General features: G+C 36.5%; 1 protein-coding gene across 4 annotated transcripts in view; it reads left to right on the top strand.

The window, feature by feature from the left end:
- Cblb (Cbl proto-oncogene B) overlaps positions 1-23,594 on the top strand; it is a 231,991-nt gene that overhangs the window by 154,105 nt on the left and 54,292 nt on the right. For all 4 annotated transcript variants that reach the window (XM_017802455.2, XM_017802454.2, XM_008850079.3 and 1 more), the window contains exons 8-10: positions 4,843-4,930; positions 7,840-7,971; positions 21,010-21,213. In XM_017802455.2, coding sequence (XP_017657944.1) covers positions 4,843-4,930; positions 7,840-7,971; positions 21,010-21,213 — 424 coding nt within the window. The remainder of the gene's footprint in view (positions 1-4,842; positions 4,931-7,839; positions 7,972-21,009; positions 21,214-23,594) is intronic.

Genomic DNA, 23,594 nt, shown 5'->3' with positions numbered 1-23,594 from the left:
TGCTTTTTTCTTAGTACCATTTTCTTGGTATATTTTTTTCCATCTTTTCACTTTGAGATAGTGTCTCTCCTTAAATGAGATGGATTTCTTGCAGACACCAAAAAGTTGGGTTTTGTTTCTTAACCCATTTACCTAGTCAGTGTCTCCTGGCTGCGGAGTTCAGTCGGTTAATATTTAAAGTTATTAACGAAAGATAAGTATTGAATACTGTCATGTTTATTTCTATTTATATTCCTGATGTAGCTGTACTTTTCCACAGTTACACTTTCATTGGATTTCTTTCCGCGACCCCTTGGGTATAGTCATTCCTTTCTTCAGCTCTTTGTATTGCTTCCAGAACTCTCTGAAGGGCTGGTTTTGTGGACATGAATTCCTTCAGGCTATTTATGTCATGGAAGATTCTTCTTTCCCCTTCGACTATAGTAGACATTTTGGCTGGGTATAGTAATCTGGGTTGGCATCTGTGGTCATTTAAAACTGGGACTACTTTGGTCCAGGCTCTCATACTTTGCACTGAAAAGTCAGCTGCTATCATAATTTGTTTTCCTTTACATGTGACTTCTTGTTTCTCTTTTGCAGCTTTCAGTATTGTCTCTTTGTTTTGTACGTTTAGTGTTTTTACTGTGATGTGCCGTGGAGACTTTTCTTTTCTGGTCCTGTATGTTTGGTGTTCTATATGCATCCTGTATTTGTATGGGCATATCTTTCTTTAATTTTGGGAAATTTTCTTCCATAATTCTGTTGAAGATCTGTTCCATTCTATTATCTTGGGATTCTTCTCCTTCCTCTATGCCTATGATTCGTAAGTTTGTTCTTTTTATTGGTATCACGCAATTCCTTCATAATCCATTCTTGTGATTTTTTAAATTTTTTCATAATCTTTTCTTTAGTGGTCTAGTTCGTCCACTCTATCTTCCAGTTTTGATATTCTTTTTTTCCATTTCCTTCATCCTATTTGTGAGGCTTTCTCCTGTCACTTCTAATTGGCTTACTGAGTATTTCACTTCCTTCTTCATTTCAGCCTGAGTATTCTTCAATATTTCTAACTTTTCTGAATTCATTCAGAAGTTTATCCCTATCTTCCTTCAGTTCTTTGATTTCTTTGTTTGTGAGTTCTTTAAATCCACCGTATTCTTTTATCATGTTTATAATTGTTCTTTTGAGTTCCATGTCCTGCATTTTCTCTAGCGCATTCTCATTGTACTCCTCTAGAGCACTATTTGTATTTGTTGGGGATATGTTATTTTGGTTTTTCATGTTATTATTTTTTCTCTGTGATTTTGACTTGAGAATTTCTTTTGTAGTTTCTGATTTTTGGGTGAGACTCAAGCCTTCAAGTTTAGGTCTACTTGTTTTTGTGAACTTTATGTGTCTTTGTGCTTTACTTTTTGGTCATGAAAGGCTTGTTCCTCTAAGATTCCAGTTCTCTCTTTTGATTTTATACTGGGGTGGCCAGAGTGCTTTTGTCTTCAGGAGTGTCCACAGAGGCCCAAGTCAGATGAGGATCAGGTACTCTCAGGCTTTCTCCTAAGGTCTGGATTCCTCCAGGATAGATTTTGGCCTCAGGAATTTGGGGGTTGGACTGCCTGGTAGCTGTGCCCAGGAAAGATGCTGGTCTAGGGCAGCTGGTGGCTGTGCCACCCAGAGATGCAAAGGAAGATGGTGGAGGGAGACAGCCCCAGGGGCCCCTTGGAACTGCACTGAGGAGCTTGGTTGGTCTGGATGCAAAGGACCAGGAAAAGGAAAGGTCAGCCCTGGGTCCAGGAAAGAGGCCGGTGCATTGTGTAGACCCAGAGAGGCAGTGGGGGGTGAGGGCAGGGCCAGGCCCAGAGCGCCCCTGGGGACCCGTGAGGGAACTGAGTTGCTCTGGTGCACAGGATTGTGAGTCTGTGGGAGTCAAGGAATGGAGGGCAGGATAGACTTACCCCAGAGAGAGAGGCTTGCGGGTTGGAGAGAGAGCTGAGGATCCTGCAGGCTCAGGGAAGCAAAGGGCTGTTCAGTAATATTTTAACATAATTAAGTGCTGGTCCTTAGGTTAGCAGTGCCTCCTGTCCCCACAGCCTGGACATCTGTCAGGCTCCTCCTAATAATTCTGTCTCATTCTTAGGAATTAAGTCACATGTGACACTCTCTTCTTTTGCATTTTCAGTTTCACTCCATCACTTGCCCCTTTCCTGACTCTTCAGATTTTTAGGTAACCAATACTATCACGGCCTCACTTACAGTATGGAGCAGAGGATAGTGACAGAAACAAGCGTGGCAGGAGACAGTTCTTCAAAGTTCGCAGAGAGCAAATGTTTTAGATACTCCCTTTTCTAAAATAACTGCTAAACACAGAAAGGGGAGCCATTTTTAAAATCAGAAAAAGAACATAATAGTATCAATGTGAAGAGAAAGAAATTGTTGCTGTATGCTTTGAGTTTGGCTGTTGAATCAGAATATCAATGGACAGTCTCTGCTGACCTCGATCTTTCTGTGCAGCCCAAATGGCCTTCAACTCTCCATTTTCCTGCTTCAGCGTCCTGAGTCCTGGGACTACAGTGTTACAGGCTTGTATCCCAGCCCCCCCGAATCTTTTATTTTTTAAGGCCATCCAACTGTAAAACATCAGTGATGTGGGAAATGTGTGGCAGTGTATAGCACCCATATGTGAATTTCACTGTTTTTCTAATTTTCATACATTTGCTATTCTTTATTCATGCCTTAAGGATTCCTGTCTGTGTCTTTAGATTTACCATGACATTGTTTCTAAATGTAAAGTTCAAATTATAAAGAAGGCCTGAGTTGGTAAATTTGTACATTGTACAGTTTTGATAAACTTTATATTGTTTTTTCTATTTTTCAGAAGCCAGTAAAAAATAGCAAATTATAATATCCCATGCAATGTATCAAACCCTCAGACCTCTTATGCAAATTAACTTTTAATATGTACACACACACACACACACACACACACACACACACAAACACTAAAGGAGCTGGGTACTTGAATCTGACTTCAATAATTGATTAGGATATAATATTCATGAATTTGGGAGGATTTTGGGGGGGATCAGTCAGTGCACAGTACATCATCTAGTCTAATTATCATCAAGGCTGGGCTCTTTCTTTTATGGTTGAACCACTACCGTGTGATGTAGCTGGCAGGGAGGTTTAAGGTGGTAATCAACTGAGAGTCTCATCTTCCTCAGCCATGGTCAGTGACTGGTGTGGCATTCTGGTTATACCAAGGACAAAGGCACCAACTTGCCTTTGATAGGATAAATAAAACCTTTTAGCCTTTACTCTGGAATCTTTATATTCATTTTTGTAATTTTCCAAATCTGAGATCTCCCCAGAATTTATATATACTGTGCTAAATGAAATATTGTATAATAATCCTTTTAATGAGCTTTTTAGGATGTGACAAAGTTTCCCTACTTTTGCTTGTTATTCCTAAATTGATTACTATAGAATTTTGTCACCCTTCCATCTTAACACTAAATATTTAAAAGAAGTCAATTCCTTTTTCTTTCTATGTTAAAAGAAATACCTGACCAATTTGTCTCTTAGTACTTGAGGATATTTGCTCCTTTAATTTTATTTTTCTATTTTGCAGCATAAGTTCCAATATTAGTTACTAATATATTTGTAGTTGTTTCATTTAAAGATATTTTATTGCTGCACCAAAAATTTTTGCAGTCTTTATTCCTTTAAAATATTTACTACTGTATATTCTATTCTTAAATTTTTATTGAGCCCTACGATAGAGGATACTATCAAACAGAAATTATCTGTATTTTAACGAGCTAATCATCAGTCATATACTACTTTCTCTGTCCTCTCTTTGCATAATCAGCATCACTGCAGGACACTCCCCTTTGTATCAGTCTTAAAAGTACAGTCATGCTTTACTCAAAAATGGTATTTAATGGTACAGTAAACTTGGTTTTCAGTATACTTTTGAATAATGATTAAACTGTGTTTTAACACTGCCAAGAGGTCATTTTACTCCAATTTTAGCTTAGATTTCTATTTCGTCTGAGCAGAAAACCTTGTATTTGCAAACCGTTCTGTTTATGACTTCACAGACGTCAGTGAAACGTAAAATTTTTATGTTTTCTACATGTTAAAATATGTGTGTCATACCAGGCATTGTGGTGTATTCTTTTACTCCCACCACTTGGGAAGCAGAGTCAGCTAGATCTCTGTAAAATCTAGACTGGCTTGTTCTAGATAGTGAGTTCCAAGCCAGCCAGGGCTATAGGGAGACCCTGTCTCAAGATAAAATTATATAGGTATGTTCATGTATGTGTCATAAGGGGCTTTATGCACATGCGTGCATATTAAGGTGAGTGAAAAATGAGTCAGGAGAGAGAGACAGACAGAGGCAGATAGACTGGGAGTTAGGAGAGAGACAGAAACAGACAGACAGAAGCAGATAGACTGGGAATCTGTGGGAAAGTTACCACAGAGAGCTTTAATGACTTTCAGTTTACAGCCTTAATTCTCTTTTTCTCTCCATCTGGTATTCAACATAGCATAAAATGATACATTTAACATCACCTGTGCTTCAAATATAATATATAGTACATCTAACTAGAAGTATATTCAGGTAGTTCTGGAATAGAATATACTTAACCCATAAATTAACTTCTAACTATATAAGGAATCGATATTAGAGGTATTTAATTGAAAATAGTTAAATGGGTAAGTCCATATTATGTTTGTCCTTATAAAAATTGTAATTGTTGATTTCTATGTGAAAAGGAACCATAAAAATTGTGTCTAGATAGAGAAGAATTTGATTAAAGTTAATTGCAATTAAAACTAATATTTAAAATGATACATTTTTAAATTCAGTTATCTTTATCCTGATGGACGCAGTTATAATCCTGATTTAACTGGATTGTGTGAACCTACACCCCATGATCACATAAAAGTTACACAGGTAAGGATAATTTCTGGAAATATCATTAATATTTCTACTATCTCTGGGATAAATCGGAATATGTATCAAAAATATGCACAGGTATTTTAATATGAATTCAGGAATTAAAAGATACAAATAAGTTGTATAACCTATTTTAGATAAAAATTTCTTTTGTTAATGGTAAGACTTGCAGTATAATACTTACTGACATTTACCTAGAGATAGATAAATCCATAGGCAGGATCATACATGTTAGGAAAAAAATCCTTATTAATGATGACAGAAATGATCTGTTTTATATTCTGACTTTTAAAGTGAAATGAGTAATATGAGAATATTGAGAAAGGCTGAGAATACTAATTACTTTTTCCAAATCGAATTTGACAGTCTTATACATTATGAGTGGGAACTTGGTAAATTGCCTGTTTTAAATCATTTTCAGTAAGTACAAAACTCTGAATGAACACATCTTTGGCAGTAAATGCCATCTGTGTACCACTTTGCCATGCACACAAGGATCTATTTAATGGTATTCACTGCAGCATCTCTCACAAAGCAAAAACTCACCAGTTACTTAATTGCTCATTGATAGAGTAAATAAGCCATGGTTTGCCTATAGTGGTTGTGTGCATCCAGTACCATGAAGGTGTGACCTTTGTGTGCTCATGTGGAAACTTCTGCATCTTGTCTATTAAAAATACCCACTGAGCAGGGCATGTTTACACTGAACGCCTTTAATCCCAGCACTTAGGAGGCAGAGGCAGGAGGATCTCTGTGAGCCTGGTCTACATAGAGAGTTCTAGGCCTGTTGGGCTACAGGGAGATCCTGCCTCAAATTCACACCCCCTCCAAAAAATGTCCATTGTTAGAGAAATCATATAATTGAACATATCACTTTATAAAATTGCATTATTTAAGTCAAATTTTTTAAACTAGCAAGTATTCATAAGTGAATGAGTGTGCATTTCAAAAAGCACCAACCAAAACTCATATTTAATTGAAGAAGGATTAAAGAATTAGGAAAAGGAGGAAGTGGTAATCTGAACTATATGTTTTTCTGAGAATCTCATTCTATAATATTTAATATTTTTATATGTTAGTACTTTCCATGATAATCAATGAATGTTTCAAAGATAGAAAACTAATTTTTACTTTATTTGGCATCAGTACCCATGGTCTTGATATATTGAAGGGAAATAGACACATTGTCATTTATATGTACTATTTGTGGATGGCTTTTAAAGTGTAACATATGACTGCCGTAGCAGTTCTGTAATGTATTTTCTAATATATAGAAAAGGATACCAATGGGAGATTATTCCTCTTTCTAAAGCCATATTTTTAAATTAACTTGGTCTGAGGATATAGCTCAGTTTGCAAAGTACCTGCCTAGCATGTTCAAGTGCTGAGCTGGAACCCCAGCACTACAAAAATAATAATGACTAACTCTTCAAGAATAGTGTCATCCATGTAAGTTTCACATAAGTATTCTTATTCCTTAGGTTGCAGTTAGTTCCACACCTGTGACTTTAGTTTTCTGCCATCCATTACAATTGCAAACTGATTTGGATAATCAGGCGATATAGATACTTATCTACTAGTTCAATATTATCAAAAATTTATAACTTTTATTGCTTCCGGCAATAAATCTTCTTCCATTTTGACTCATTCTCTTGCCTTATTCTTTAGTTTCTCTAAATATCATGTATTTCCCGACATACACCATAGTAGATTAAATTGGCATGTGTATGTGCATGCATTTGTATGTGGGTATATATTTATACAAATGCATGTATATTTTTTCTCAACCTTGCACTATTGCAATGTTTTTAGTAGTATCTACAATTAGCATTGCTATTTATCCTGTTTAAGTCTTGGAACTTTGTAGGTATTTACTTTACAAACAAATGGCTTAATTTATACAAATTTTTATTTTTCTTTCAGGCTCTCATAAACAACATTTAACAAATTTTTCATATTTACCAATCTGTTTGTATCTTTGAAAACTTAGAAATTTTCAGTATTTGCACCGAGTTTTACTTTAATCAAGCATTCTAATCTTCACAGCATAGTTAAAAATAGGACTGGACAGATGGCTCAGTAGTTAGAAGCACTAGCTGCTCTTGCAGAGGACCTAGGTTCAGTTCCCAACACCCACATGATGGCTTTCAACCATCTAAAGCTCCGGTTCCACTCTGACTCCTTCTTAGATACATACACTTGATGCGCACTTAGATACATGCAGGCAATATATTCATACACATAAAAATAAGAAAATATAAAAAGAAGAAATTATTTTTATGAAAATACTTTTTTAGATGACAGAATATTTACTGTTCATATGCTTTCAAGTTAGAGACAATTTAGAATTTGAGAAAAGTAGTTGAAACCTACTCATCTGAAGTTTTGGGGGTTTTTTTTTTCATTCTGTTTTATGCTTTGGGCAGTTACATGGCTAGTATTGCTGCATGTGAAGATGGTAAACATTGATTGTCTTTCATTCTGATATTTATACAGTTGTCTCAGAAATAAAACAATGTTAAGACAGGAATTCTTGAATTTGGGAGTGAAATGAGTGTGTGACATCCACAGAGCAGCCATTCATGTGTGTTGCTTTTCAGACTGTGGGTTTTGTCTTTTGATGCCTTCAACTGCTAAAGCAGCTTCTTAAAATAATTATAAAACAGTAAATAATCCAAAATTTTTAAAGGTTATAAAATTGATGACAAGAACTCAGATGTTTTAAAAATTGATTTTATTGATGAAATTGTAGTTGTCAATGTAAAACATGTCCTTAAATAGTAATGTTAATCCTAAAAAGATCAAGTGTGAGGTACTTACTATAAGTCATCATACTTGAGGAAATTCAACATCAGTGCTTTATGCTAGAAATCCATTAACATCGCCCCTTTCTCCCTATATTTCAGGAGCAATATGAACTCTATTGTGAAATGGGCTCCACTTTTCAGCTCTGTAAAATCTGTGCAGAGAATGACAAAGACGTCAAGATTGAGCCTTGTGGGCATTTGATGTGCACCTCATGCCTTACCGCGTGGCAGGTACAGTAGAGCTTTTATCAGCATGGATGCTTCTCTGTATCCCCACTCTCAGTTCCCCCTAGTGTCTTCATCTTGTTGTCCAGGAAGTAATACTTATAAGTGCCATATCTGAAACAGTACTGTATAAAAGACTTAATGTTTTGAGTTTATAGAAATTGATATTTTTAGGCCAGGCATGGTGGTGCACTCCTTTAATCCCAGCATACAGGAGGCAGAGGCATTTGGATCTCTGTAAGTTCAAGGCCACCCTGCTCTACAAAGTGAGTTCCATGCCAGCTTTGCAAGGAGACCCTGGCTCCAAAAGATGAAAAACAAACAAACAGAAAAACCAAAAAAGATATTTTTACTGTTTTATGTTCTGTTTTGTTTGTATATATAACTTAAGTTCATGTTAGTTGTGAGTAGTTCTGCTTTTACAGTGCCATTAATTTCAGGATGACACATGTAGATACTACTGTTACCAAGAAAACACATTTATAGTGGCTCAGATTGGACAGTAGTTTTGAGACACAGTGCAATATAGTAAACAAATCTTATGCTGTTGCTTTCAGCCAAATCTCTTTTTACCTCAGGTGTCGTTTATGTCTCATTTGTGTCTATGGTTGCTTTGTGGGACCAAAACAGGACAATCAGAAAAATATCTCTGAAATAGTTTCTATCTGAACACGAGATTTTTAATTTTCAGAAGTTGAATCTAAGACTATTTACCTTCTTGTCTATAGTTAGACATTTAATAAACAAAAAGTGATTTGATGTTTTATAATAGGGCCAAGAAAACAAAAACTGTTTTCTCCAAGGACTCTTGTATTTCTTTTTGTGTTATAAAAGTTAGGGGTTTAAAATAGTCTTTTGACAGAGTTCCAGGTTTAACTTTTTGGAATATTGACAGTTTTTTATCAAGCCATTCTACAACTGCAGGTTAATGCAGTAATGTTAAACTTAGCAATATGTTGATGTAATTTAGAAATCAAATAATTAAAATTTTAAACTCAAGTCTTCTCACTCCTGATGTTCTCTTTCTAACTTTGTACCTCTTGGGTGAGCCAGGATGTGCCAGGAGGTTCATGAAAACAAAAAATAGCCTCACGTGGCAGTGGGGCCTGTTGAACTCAGGGGTTGGCAATAAAATATAATGATCATCTCGATTCCTTAGTCTTTTGAAAGAACTTCCATTTTCTTTTGAGAGTTTAAAGATGGGTAAAAGAGAAGAACTAAAAAGTAGAATATAGTTGGTTTGGATTTTCACATCCTTTTGTGAACTTAGAGCCATCTTTATTGCCTCAGTAAATTGTTTAGCATCCCCATACTTGTGTCCTTCAGCATTCTTGTGGTTTTTACTTTGTCTTGTTTTCTTAATATCTTTGCCCTTATTTCCTGCAACCCCTTCATTTTGTTGATGAATCTGCACAGTACAGGGAGAAGTTAGAGGAAGGAGGAGGCTCAGTTTGGCATCAGCAAGAATCATTCCCAGCAGATGGGCACTTGATTGCTGTTTATGTTAACAGTAATCATTCTTTAAACTTAGCAGTGCCCTCTCAAAAATGACCCTCAATAAATTTTGATATGCTTGTAGAAGACAAAACCATCTGTACACAAGTATATTTCAGACATACTGGTAGAAAGTATTGCAGACGTTTTCCAGCTCACTGACTGACTGGGAGTACTGAAAAGTGCTTCACCTGCTACCATTCAGGATTTCAGGATGAGTACGGAGCTGAAAAGAAGGCCAGGTTGTACCTGTTCTCCTTTAGATTTACTTAAACATGCCTTCTGGTAGTGTGACTCTCACATGTTCCTGAGAGAAAAATAACAGCTTTGCTCTTTTTCTAAAGGAATGCATAAATTTAGGTTAGTGCACACTTGAGTACCTATTGCCCCATCCAGGGCTGTGTGTTTCCACTGGTTCTCTTGGGCTCCAGCCCTGAAGTGTGCATAAATAGCCATGTGACGTGTTATGAAATTCACGTCTGACTTAATGCTGTGCTTACTATTTGAAATAAGAGGGTTAACTTAGTTAACAGATTAATTTGGTAGAAATGAGAGCTGTTGTTCAAAGCATATTACAAAGTAACTGTTTACTTTGTAGCCCAGGGTGAGTTAGAAAAAAAATAGTATAGACGAATATAAAGCAAGAAAAGTTTCTTTGTTTTATATACTTCTTGAAAGGAGGCTCATCTTTCTTTTTAACTTCAGAGCCCATATGTATATTTGATATATGAAGTTTCTGAACAGTTTGAAGAAGGTCTGTCATGTAAGAAAACAGGGTAATTTCCTACCTCGTGCTGCTGTATTGTAATGCTCTGCCCTTTATACCACAATATTTTTATATATCATTGTACTTTTTCTAGATGGTGACATTCCGCTTACTAGTTGATAATTGATTCCCGGATTCCTGGATAAATTTTCATATTGATGTTAGTTACCTTATATGCAGATATAGTCAGTAAAATTTCTAAATTGTTAACATTTGCTGTTTCTCTTCTAATGCTTAAATACTTCTCAGTTTGGGTTTTAGAAATGGAGGAGGTACATATATTATCAAGCACTGAAAACAGTATTAAGGTGAAATTTTAACAGAAGTTATCCGAGAGAATAGTGACAAATAATAGTTTATGAAATACAGTAATAAAAAATGAACAGTTCAGAAGTATTCAAGAGATTGGAATAATAGTTGCATTAAATCACACTTATGCCACCAGTATGTAATGTCATACCAAACCATCATTGGACTTTGCATATAGGCATGTGCAACTAGGCAAATAGTTTATTGTTAACTTTGAATTCTCTACAAAAGGGTATATTAATAAATATCTAATACTATTTGTACGCTCCTCTATAAACTTTACCTGATTATATTGTAAGTATTTACATATATATATTTACATTTGCCTTCTAGACTATGGATTACATTTTTTAGAATCCCTCTGCCCATGTACATGTGGGTAGTTTCTCAGTAAATAATTTTTAACTGTGTTCCAGATACTATGGAGTGAAGTAAAGGGGTGTAAGTCTATACTATCTAAAAGGACAGTGTTTTAAATTATTTGTGGAAAGCCTTATTATATGTTTGTATTGTACAATTATTTTCTGAGAAGTATCTGTGATCTTTCAGAACTTTATCCTGCTCCAGATCTGAGAATGAGTTTTAAAAGTTCTAGCCAAAGACGCTTTGTTCCATCTAGTAGCATTTGAAGCCCATTATTTTATCTCCATTTTTAGTTTTACTACTGGCACAAAAGACTATCAGACCAAACTTCTGTGTACTCTGTTCTTATACGAAAAAATATTTACAGTGATCCTAGATACAAGCTTTTCATGTCCTTAAATAAACTTGTCATTAGGACAAGGATTGAAAATTCTAAAGTGATGTTAGAGTCCCTAAATCTCAGTGGGATCTTGCTGGTCAAAAAACCTTCAACATCTGATCATTTCTGCTTTTGGATTATGAGCATTTTATACTTACATAGAAATCTCACATAGTCTGCTTCCTACTAGTCAGTAAATCTGTTTGGAAAGTCTTATGCCATTGCATGATCAGCAGTGTTTTGTGGTTTTTTTTAAGCCAGTTATTGAAAAATTCCCCCTTTATTTAACAAAAGAAAGTCTTACATATTAGTTCAATTAAAATGTAGTTGGAAAATGTAAGATAGTCTAACAGCTTCCTGTCTATAGCCTCAATTTGAGGGTCTTACCTATTATAGTAACTATTCATTATGTGCATGAAAAGAACATGTTACTGCATTTCCTTAGTTCCGCAATACATTTCCAAACCTTGGATCTCAAGTTGTAGACATAGTGGAGAATGCTGCACGATGGACCTGTGGACCAAGGTGTGGAGTAGCCTGGCTCTCTTTTTACTTTTCCTTTATTTAAATATGGCATAGCTTAGAGGTTTCTTTTTTCTTTTTACTTTAAAGCTGTTGATTTTATTTTATGGGATCGTTGGCTTTCCTTGTCAGAGAAAAATTTAGGCTTTCTTGTTGTGGTGGTGACCCTGCTGGCCTGCTAGAAACAAACCTGCATATTTTAATAATTGTTACCACGATTTCCATTTTGTTTTTAATTATTGTTGTAATTTTAGGAAATATTCCTTGAGCAGCTGGTGTGTGTGAACTAATCTATGAGATTAAAGAAACTTCAGACGCAGCTCCTACCTTGAGTTTAAGAAGTGTGAAAGTTCTATAGATGGGATTAGTATTAGTTACTTGAAGTGAATATCTGGTTATCCTTCAAATTAATTATGGATGCTAGACAATTTTCTGTTTTTCACTACTTTAGTTGGGGGTGCTGATATGAAAATGATTTTAGAAACTGCATGCCTACCACAAAGTTATGATAAATCTCTCGGAATCCAATCAGAAATATTAAACTTTGACTAAAACTGTTTAAGATAATGTGCATTCTCAGCAAGTCATTCTTCACCAGAACTGCCTTTCATTTGATGCCCTATTTTGGTTTAATTGAAATTCATTAGAGACTTAAATTTTATGTAATTAACAGTAAACCCAAGAAAGACCCAGTAGTGCTATCAGTTAGTTGTGAGTGGTTACTCTTTAAATGCTGTCATAATGGCACATCAGTCATGCCCCAAAAGAGGTGTCAGATTTTTTTTTTTTTTGCTTCTGTAACATCTTGTGTTAGTCAATAAATTGAATAACCATGGCAGAGTTTGCAAATACTAAATAAATCAAATAATCATCTTTCCAGTGTTCTTTGAAGCAGTGTTTCTCTGGGTGGGACTTCCTGTTCTATGCTTGGTTACTAAAGCTTGCAGAGTTCCCTTTCACTTCCACATGTTAATAGGCTAGTAACAAAGCATTCATTTTCAGTCCTGAACTTCACATCTTCCTTTGTGTACAGCATACAGTGTTCCCGTAATGCAGCAGGGTTACTATGTAAAGTGTGAGTAAGGAACTGTGTCACTCTGTTCTTACAGAAAATCTAGAAAATGACTTGTGAGCTCCTGAATGGCACAGACTCCAAGCTGAGTTCAGCTCTTATATCCAAACTAAAAATGAGTTTCTCTGTCAATTGATTAAGCAGCAGAACTTGAACTGCTGTCAAGAACTTTACATCAATTAAAACTAAAATAAAATTTTCCTGCGATTATTTTTGCTTCGTTTTGCTTGCAAACCATTTTGAAGGACAGATGTTGTGGTGTTCAGAATGGTAATTTGCAAGAGTGAAGAGATCAAAGTCTATGAGTGATGACTGTACTGCTACATGTGATTAAAGAGGGTTATGGTTTTTCCATTTGAGTGCATCATGGGGAGAATGTGCAGGTGTCAGGAAGAGGTAAGAAGGGAGCTCAGGGAATGATCCTAGGAAGAAGTGGTTCTTTTCTGTAGCTTCTTTCAGAAGCAGTCTTAAATTTTCTACCCTTACTGAAATGTTGTAAGAAAAAAATCAAATAATATTTATTTTTAAGAATTATTAAAATTGGGCTTGGAAAGATGGTTCAGTGATTAAAAGCATGTACTCCAAATGCAAAGCACCCAAGTTCACTTCCCAGGAGACTTTACCAACTGCAATTCCAGTCCCAGGAAATTCCAAGCATGCTGGCCTCTGCAGGCCCCTGCACACATGTGCACATATTGACACACATAAAATTAATTAACAGTAACCACAATTAAAAATTTTTAATGTTGAAAATTGATGCTTCTCTCTTTGACTGCACGTTGGATCTTTTTGTGTGTGAGAAAATAAAACAAAGCTTTTCTTTCATTTGAGAAACAGCTGTGAAAATTGTCAAAAATGTTATAGTGGCACCTGAGCTAAAGTAAGGCCATAAGAATGACTGGAATTACACAGGGCTATGTTTTATTTTATTATTTCTGTGTGTGTATGTGTGTGTGTGTGTGTATGTGTGTGTGTGTGTGTGTGTGCGCACGTGCGCACACGCTTGACCACACACAGCCACAGGTTTCCACATGACAAGAAGCATGTGTGGGGTTGAGAAAATAACTTTCCAGAGTCATCTCTCTTCTACATTACCGAGGCAGGATCCCCCTTGTTAGTGCTCTGCTGAGAACCACAGGCTATCTGGCCTGTAAGCTTCCTTACCAGTCTCCTCTCTCTTCCTCCCATTTTGTCTCGTCTGACTGTTTGAGCCAGGTCTTCAGGCTTTCAGGAAAGTGCTTTTACCTATTGAGCCACTTCACCAGCCCCTGAGAAAACAAAATCATGTAGACTAAATGCTTGATTCTGAGTCTACTGACTAAATTAGATGGATTTCAGTGTACTGTGCTATAGCTGAAAATAACAGATATTGACAATTTGGAAATATTATTAGGTAACTTGAACAACCTAAAATGGGCCTTTCTTTTCTTTCTTTTATAGGTGTTTTAAAGATTGATGAATTAAGCAAAATGTCCTTAAAACATAAACTACAAAGCAATATGTATAATATTTTCATTAGTTGTAAACAGCAGATATATTTCTAAGGAGTGCTCTTATAATTACTCACACAAGCTTTCCATTAGCCTGTGAAAATGCTAAACTTTTGAACAGAATATTTATTGATTATTTAGGCTTCTTGCATTTTGAAACCTGTGATTTGAACATAATAGTTTCTAAAATGTTATCTACTAATGAATGGCCAGTTGCATTATGAAGCTTTATTTTAGCCTAGGCTATGAGCCAAGATTGGTAAATTAAAGTGTTAGGATGAATAATTAGACTCTTGAAGAAGGCCCCCTTACCCTGATTCCCTGCTCAGTGTCACATAGCTCAGTGTCACCTTCATCAAATTTCGTAACCCTCCGTTTTCTTACTGGGAAAATTAGAATGAGAACTGTACCTATATGAGAATATTAAATGACTTAATATTATAAATGAATTTGTAACAGTCCTTGAGATAGTATTTAGGAGACATATCATACTTCTGGTTATGATTTAGTGATTTATACTAGTTATTCTGCACCTTTAAAATTATAGTCTTTTTGAGGGGGATGGTGGGATAGCTCAGCAGTTAGAGCACTGACTGCTCTTGCAGAGGACCCGGGTTCGAGTCCCAGCACCCACATGGCGGCTATGAACCATCCTTAACTTCAGTTCCAGGGGAATCCGAAGCCCTCTTCTGACCTCTGCAGCATTGCACGCCACGGGTGTACTCACATACATGCAGGCAATACACTCTTACACATAAAACAAAAATAATAAGATATTTTTAAAAATTATAATCTTTTTGCTTGGTGTGGTGGTACATGCCTTTAATCCCAGCACTTAGGAGGGAGAGGTAGGTGAGCTCTGTGAGTTCAAGGCCAGCCTGGTCTACATAGCAAATGCAGTCCAGCTGTGACTACAGGAAGATCCTGTCTCAAAAAAAAAGACCAAGAAACAAAAAATAATAATTATAGCCTTTTCTTTTAAGAATGGAATTCTTCCCGAAATAGGTTTTCTTTCCGTAGCTATTATGTTCCCTCAGTCATCTTGCTAGATTAGCTTGGCTTTGAAGGTATTTTATATTCCAAGTGGAATTTGTACAGTACTTTGTTAAGCTTTGAAATAGTTTATCTCATTTAATCATTACAATCCAAGTGATACCCCTTAAATGGTGTTATCTCATTTTGCTTTGCAAATAAGATGCAGTGAATTGGCCAGTATAACTGGTAGTCACAGAAGTCTAGTCACAGTGTTCTACTTCAGAATTCCTTGGAGCTTTTGGGATTTATTCTTCATATTTCTAGGTCACTCGAGTAAACTCACCAGTGTCTTTCCCCTTATGAATTACAACATAGCAAAGCAAAGATCTCTTGCTCTTTAGAATAATTGTTCTTCACTTGTTCTTTCACTTCTACCTTCAGCATGAAACTACTGAGTGTCTTTGTTTTCTGAAAATCTTTAATATATACCTAACCCACTCTTGTTTATTTATTCATATGCAATTTTATATATAGTTGTCATTAATGAAAAAGATTTATGGTAAGTTCAAACTGCATGAGATACGGAAAGAATGCAGATTAGAAGTAACTGATGAGTGAAAACCACTCGTAATTAATCACATGGGAAAAAATATAAAATGCATATGTGACAAAACAGAAAGTGATTGACTGTGATGTAGGCAAATGGGTTGGTGGGTAAAAAGCCTACTACAGAAGCACGAGGACCTGACCTTGGATCCCCAACACCACCATAAAAGCCAGCTCCATGTCTCCTTACACAGGACTAGGGGAGCAAAGACAGAAGAGGATCCGCAGGATTCACTGAGCAGCAAGTGTAGTCAAACTGGTGAACTCCAAATTCACTGAGGGTCTCTGACTTGAAAACTAAGGTGGAGATTAATAGAGGAAGACAGATAACATGGACCACTGGCCTATACTCAAGTGCATATACATGTGCACACACATCCATATACCACATGAGCACACACTCATACACACAAAAGGAGAGTGGATGACTGTAGTCAAAGTGTGCCTCTAATAATTCTGAAGGAAAATAAATTATACATAATGTTTATATTAAAATGTCTAAGAAAATATTTAGGACATAGTTTGTGCCTCATCAGTATACAGAGTGACTGATTTATGATTCTGTGGAAGTTGGTGCTTGCAGTGATTTATGTGAGGATATAGGGGGCTTGCTTTTGGAATGTTTAATTTTTATGTATTTTCTATCATTGTTCATTTATTCTAATATTACCCAAAGTTGTGTTTATAATATTAACTCACAATGTTATTGAATGACATGTAATACTAAATTACTTTATCATGAGTGTATATATATATATATACATATATATGTGTGTGTATATATATATATATATGTATAAAACTTAAGTAATTTTCAGGTAGTTGTATTCACTTGTAACTTCTCTACCCTTTAATTTTGAAGTATTTTGTATTTGGGGAAGTGAAAGCTACTGAGTCAATTAAAATGGATGAAGTCTTAAACACTTCCTCCTAACATTCACAAGACATGAATTCATTGAACACTAAGAACAGCATTATTTATTGGTCTTCTTCATTAACATATGTTCTCTGATCTTGACTTAAGTATATGTTGACAGAAACATTATTTTAATTATTGGCGCACAATCCTGACGAGTTACATGTCTAATCTAGGCATTCTTCATGCGTACTCAATCAACCATGTGACAGAAACTAGGGCAGAGTAACCAAAGTGGCATTTGAAAATTTATGGTTAAGTTTAATTTGCATATGTCAGTAGTCAAATTATAGAAAAAGTGATAATTGAAGTCATACTAGAGTAAGTGCTGCAGTCAGTATGAACTGTTCACTGATCATAGTAGGTAGTCAGTGCAGCTGTTTTTATTTAAGATCCACAAAATGCCAATATGTTCAGGTCTAAGTAAAGGGGTTATTTGCAGATCTTTCTTCCCCATTAGCATATGAGTAATATAAGCTACCAACAAGTCATGCTGATCAGAAAATAACCTTCGTGATTATCTGTTTCCATAACTGCTCTGATTTTCATAATATTAAACTTTGAGGTAAGAGGATTAGAGGAAAAATTTAATAAGTTCAGCTTTAGAAGAACCATTCTGAGTCTCCCTTTTATATATATATATTTTTTATTCATTATTTTTAGTGTATTGTCTGCATGTAGGAAAGTACATCCATGCAATGCCCATGGAGTTCAGAAGAGGGCATCAGATACTGGGTATCTGATGGTGGGTACTAGGAACCAAACCCAGGTCCTTTGCAAGAGCAGCCAATGCTCTTAACCACTGGGCCATCTCTCCAGTCCCTCTGAGTCTCACTCTTGTGTTATCAAGATATTGTTGACTTTCACCCCCTCCTCTTTCAAAAGTAGTCAGTCAGCCTTAGGAGGAAATAGGCAATGGGAGCCTATTAGCCAGAGCCTCATGTCTATTGACCTTGGAGGTTGTAAGAAACTCTGCATCACCTGATAGAAGGGATTGCATATTCCAGACACTACTTAAAAATAATATGACAGTGATTTATGGATTAAGTGAATTCTTTTTACTTATGATATCTTTGCTTACATGTTTAAAAAACAACTGTTGTCTTTACTGATAGATGATAAATATATATGGGTGAATTTATAGACTTTGTAGGATGTGTTTCAGAGTCATTTGGAAACTCAGGAAGTTTAAAGGCACAGAGGAAGCTAACCAGACATGGATTGATTACTATGGAAGTTAGGACAGTATATGCACATTATTATACTTTTGTCTTTAACTTTGTTCAATTGTCTCTGAGGTTTAAATTGTGTATCTTTATTGTCCACTTAGGGCTCAGCACAGCTTCCAATTGTTCCTCATTCTGGACATAGAAAACATGATCTCTCACACCTTACATATGGAAAATGTGCTTATTCAAATTGCCGGTTTATTTTATTTTTGGTCTTTTTATCAGTGTAGATTAATAATACATAACAGGTTTCATTATGAAATTTCATTTTTTGATGTATTTTTATTGAGTTTTTGTGGATTTTATACATCTTAATCATATTTACCACCTCCTTTCCCTATCTGCACCCTCCCCATAGCTCACCCACAGGACTTCATACATTTTGCATATGTGTAAAAGCCTTTCAAGTCAGGTTTGTGGACTTCAGTGTCCCTGTATGTGAGTTCATCCACTGGAAGCCTGTTCAGCCTGTCTAGAGTTACTCCCTTAAAGATCAGCTCTCCCTCACTTATCAGTGGTCAGGTGCCAGTAGTTCCTCACCAAAGTTGTGTCCTCCTATTTCCCAAGTTCTATTTTGGTTTTTTTCTAATTGAGTTTTGATCAGTCCAGTTTAATATAGGGCTATAACACCAATGTAGACACACAGTATGGGTTTTTACTTTTAAAGTAAGGCATTTTGTCCAGATAATAACATATATTGACTATTCTCTGAAGTTTAAAGTTCTTTGTATCAAATGACACTAGATAGGTTATTTCTTTTAATTTTTTCTGTGTTACAAATTTATCAGAGTAGGACTGGAGAGATAGTGCAGTGGTAAAGAGCACTAGCTGTTCTTGCAGAAGACCCAACACCCACATGGTTTGAATCCCAGACCCATATGGTGTCTAAGAACTGTCCATAACTCCAGTTCCAGGAGATCCAACACCCTCTTCTGTCCTCTGCGGGCAGAAAACACATAACATACATGCAGGCATACTTAGCACTGATACACATAAAATTTTTTAAAAATGGCATGGGGGAGGGGGCCTAAATCTGATTAAGAATTGTTGTATGAAATGTACAAAAGCTCAATAAAAATGTAACTTTTTAAAAATATTAGAAGAAAATTTTTTTTAATTCAAAAATTCTTTAAAAATTATTGAATTTAAAAAAATAAAGCGATTACTCAAAATACAGGAATTCAGTCTTTTTTTTTTAGAAGAAGTATTTCATTATACCTTTAATGTATTCAGTAACACACTCCAGAGCAAAGATGCATCTCTTTCAAAAGTGGCTGTAAATTTTTATGTTCAGTCTTATTTTTATCATGTGTGAAATTATGGGTGTTCTAACATTTAAGGTTATGTAATGTCCAGTGAACTTGAACAATACCACAGCTCAAACATTTCACCATTCCAAGATTTTCTTAAGATTATATAAAACAAGATGAATAAGAGAATGTTTCAGTTCTTTATATTTAGTTATTCAAAGACTTTCTTTTTCTTTTTCTTTGATAGTTTACATTGCAAAGAGGTATTTGTTAATCCAAGAGAAGTTAAAAGAAACTGTAGGGCAATATTTTCTGCCATAAAATGGTATTTCTCTAGTAAGAAGGGAGCAGAGACTTATTCTGTAATATTTATATACTTATAAGTACATAAGTATGTGTGTGTGTGTGTGTGTGCGTGTGTGTGTGTGTAAAGGCCTATAGAGTCAAACTTGTGTCCTTAAATGCCCTTTGGTGTGGATCCATCCACTGGAATCTGGTCAACATACCAACAGTCCCACACTTAAAGCAGACTGACTCTCCTGCCATTGTTTGTCAGTAGTCCTTAGGTGGGATTGGGGTTTCTTACCTACCTCCCCACATCCATGCTGAGATTTTTGTCTGTCTTGAGCTTAAATGAGACTTCTGTATACTGTCACCATTGCTGTGAGTTCGTATGGGTAATTGTTCAACTGTTTGGAAAACTCTCTTTCCTATGCTCATCTACCACCTGTGGTCCTTGAAATATTTTCTCCTCCTTTTCCATAATGATCTTTGAACCTTGGGAGACAGAAGTTTGACATAGGTGTCTTTTCAAGGATAAGCCTCTAATTCTCTCAGTGTTGGCCAGTTGTGGATATCTGTGTTAATCACAATTTGCTGCATAAGGAAGCTTGTTTAATGAGAGTTGAGAGATGCATTAATTTATGGGTATAACAATAAATCATTAGTAGTAGGTTTAATACTATATCCATTTAGCAGAATAATAGTAATATGTTCTTCCCTGTAACCTGTGGCCTGCCTAGCCACAAGTTCCTAAGTCTGATATCAGTGTCAGTTATGGACTCCACCTTATGAAGCAGACCTTGAATCCAATTTTAAAGTAGTTGCTTACTTCCATAATATTGATGCCATTATTGCACTAGTGGGCATATCTTACCAGGCCAGTTGTTTTAGCTTGCAGGATTCACAACCGTGGATGGGTGATGGATTAATTTTATCATCTGGTAGCATGCATAGCACCTTCCACTGCTATAAAAACTAGCCCGTAGAAATGAAGCTTTGTAGTCAGTACCAGATGGATTTCTCCTTTTTTTTTCTACAGCCCATGTACATAGTATCTTCACCAATAGGACGACCTTACTGCCAAATTCTTTTGGGTAAAAGAGTAGAGGCAATGTCAATACTGTTTAAGGCTCAATGGGACCCTTGCTGAACAGCTTCAGAAATGTGAGTCCATTCCTGGCATTGGGCTTTAACTTGCTAGCCTATGGTGTCCAATAGGGTCAGTGTCCCCCTGTTATAAGCTAATTTCTTTTCATCCCTTTCTAGATTCTTCAAGACATCTCTCCCCTGCTTCCTACCCCCAAAACTGTTTTGTAACTTTATCCAGATGCTGTCATTGATATTTCAGATTGTTTTGAACAGGGACCAATCAGTTTGTTTTCTTTGTTTAGGAGTCCGATGGCCAGGGCTGCCCCTTCTGCCGTTGTGAGATAAAAGGAACTGAGCCCATAATTGTGGACCCCTTCGACCCCAGAGATGAAGGTTCCAGGTGCTGCAGCATCATCGACCCCTTTAGCATGCCCATGCTGGATTTGGATGATGATGATGATCGAGAGGAGTCCTTGATGATGAACAGGCTGGCTAGTGTTCGAAAGGTAACTCAGAATAATCTGAGTGTTGTTAGGTCATGAATAAATTAGTCTTAAATGGAATATTTGTGTATTTGATTGGGGAACAAAAGATTCTCAATTTAAAACTAAGGTTAAAGTATTGGTTTTGAAAAGCACAAAATATGATAGAGTAAAGGAGGACTCTGCTATCAAGGTGGCCATGCTGGTTATAAACCTCATGACAGGGAGTGAGAGTCTTTATATAGAATTAAACATCCAAGAGTGTTATCAACACATGTGAAGAAAAACTGAAGAAAGGAAGTTATTAAATATGGATGGAAATCATAAGGCTGAACTTGATTAAAAATATATTTCATTAAATCTAGAAGTGCCTGATAAATCTATTTTTTTAGCAGGCATGCCATCCTGGTGTTTGATTTATAAGAAGCCACCTCTGACGTATCTTTGTGAATTTACCATAATCTGGGGTTTGTTTATTAACATTGCTTATTCAGAAAGCTGATGTCAGCTAACTGAAAATGGATGCCACTGTTCACTGGCGTTTATGCACAAAAGAACCAGAATGCCAGTTGAAGAATTTAGAAATTGGAAATAGAGTGGTAGATAGACTCCTAGGTATCAGGTTACTTGTATAGAAATACACATACAATTCAGATGACATATTGAGAAGTTTTATACTGTGAAAATCAGAAATGTGCTTGATTGTTATGAGAGGGTTTGCAGTTCCCCCTGACTCATGCCTGTGTGCGTGTGCTATATATATTGCCAGACAGGAGAAACCTTTCTTTGAGTTTTTGGTCAGGGTAGTCCAAGAGAGTCCCAAAATAACACAGGCTATTGTTACAGTCCTGGTTGCCTCCCTGAACCTGAATATAAGAATCTGTTGTTGAAGACAGGGCATACTTTGGACATGAGATTTGGAGCAATGCAGTTAGAACTGACCTAAAAGCCTCCTTCCTGAAGACGAGTTCTCATAGTATCATAGGGTACTATCTAAGGTGCTAAGGGAATAAAATCAATCAGTAGTCCAACTACAGCTCTAAGGCCTAATATCCAAAACAGTGACCTGTACAGCAAACTATCGCTATTGGTGCAGTAGTGAAACGTTATCTTGGGGGCAATCAACAACTGTTTAATTGGACTTAAAGCCCTCTCAATGGGCAGGAACTCCCATGTAGCACTGTAAACATAGCCAAATATGCATGGCTGAGGAGGTCATAGATTGTAGAGAAAAGCCTACTTTTGTTACATCCCTAGGAAAAGGTAATTTCTTACTCTATACTAAATATATATCCCTATATTTTTTAACAGATGGAGACTATTAAAGAGTTCCACAACTGGTCAAAGAGAACAGGAGGGGACCTAGGCCCAATGCAAGGATGGGAACAGCTCGGGGAGGGTCTAATTAGCTAAGCAGAGTAGATGAGAGCCCTGGAGCAGGACGAATAGAGCTGGTCCCAGACCAGGGGGATCAAGATCCAGTGGGTGGGCTCTGGATTATGAGTCTAGTCTGGAGGTTCTATGCAGAAGGGGCAGGAAGAGGAACCCTAAGGCCAGGGTGGAGGTGGGGACAAGGTGTGGGCAGTCTAACTAGCTGAGCAGAGTAGATGTGAGTACTGGAGCAGCTAGCATGTCTTGCTATAATTTTTATCTAGACCTTTAAGAAAGTATGCAGCCCAAGGAATAGGAGGCAGTGTACATTTAAAAAAATATTTATTGAATGCGTGGGTAACCTAGAATGGCAGAAACTTATATGAGAAGCATGCATAGTTTGAATGGTTCAGGTGCTAATGCTTTCTAGCTAGAAAAAAAAGCATTTTCAATTTTCCTTACTAAATGAAGTTTATTTCTGCCCTCCATAAATGGGTGGGAATTGTGGTTCTAAGAATCATTCTTTCACAAATTTTGTAGGCCTTGCTACTTGGGAAAGGAAAAGAAATATTTGCACTATATCAGTTTGGGAATAGCTGCAGTCCTGGCCTGTTTCCATTGAAATAAGGTGAAGCTGGTGCCTTTTGAGTAGTAACTCTGCTAACAAAAGCAGAGGCAGAGAGATCAAGGTGAGGGTGGGCCTCATTTCCACCCACTACCATCCTAACATGTGGCATTCTTTGACACATTGTGATCTTTCTGTCAGGAGATGAGACAGGCAGGATTCACTTGGAAATTCTTGCCCCAGGGGCTAGACAGATAGCTCAGTGGTTAAGAGCGCTGACTGCTCTTGCAGAGGACCTGGATTCGAATCTCAACACCCACATGGCACCCAACAACTGTCTGTAACTCCAGTTCCAGGGGATTTGGTACCTTCTGACCTCCACAGGCATTGCACGACACGGGTGAGCTTACACACATTCAGGCAAACACCCATACACATAAAATAAAAATAATAAAATAAAATATTATAA

Source organism: Nannospalax galili, unplaced genomic scaffold (genome assembly GCF_000622305.1).
Source record: "Nannospalax galili isolate Female #2095 unplaced genomic scaffold, S.galili_v1.0 scaffold465, whole genome shotgun sequence".
NCBI classification, from domain to species: Eukaryota; Metazoa; Chordata; class Mammalia; order Rodentia; family Spalacidae; genus Nannospalax; species Nannospalax galili.
The sequence above is the reverse complement of the archived record's forward strand: the minus strand, read 5'-3'. Positions and strand labels throughout refer to the sequence as shown.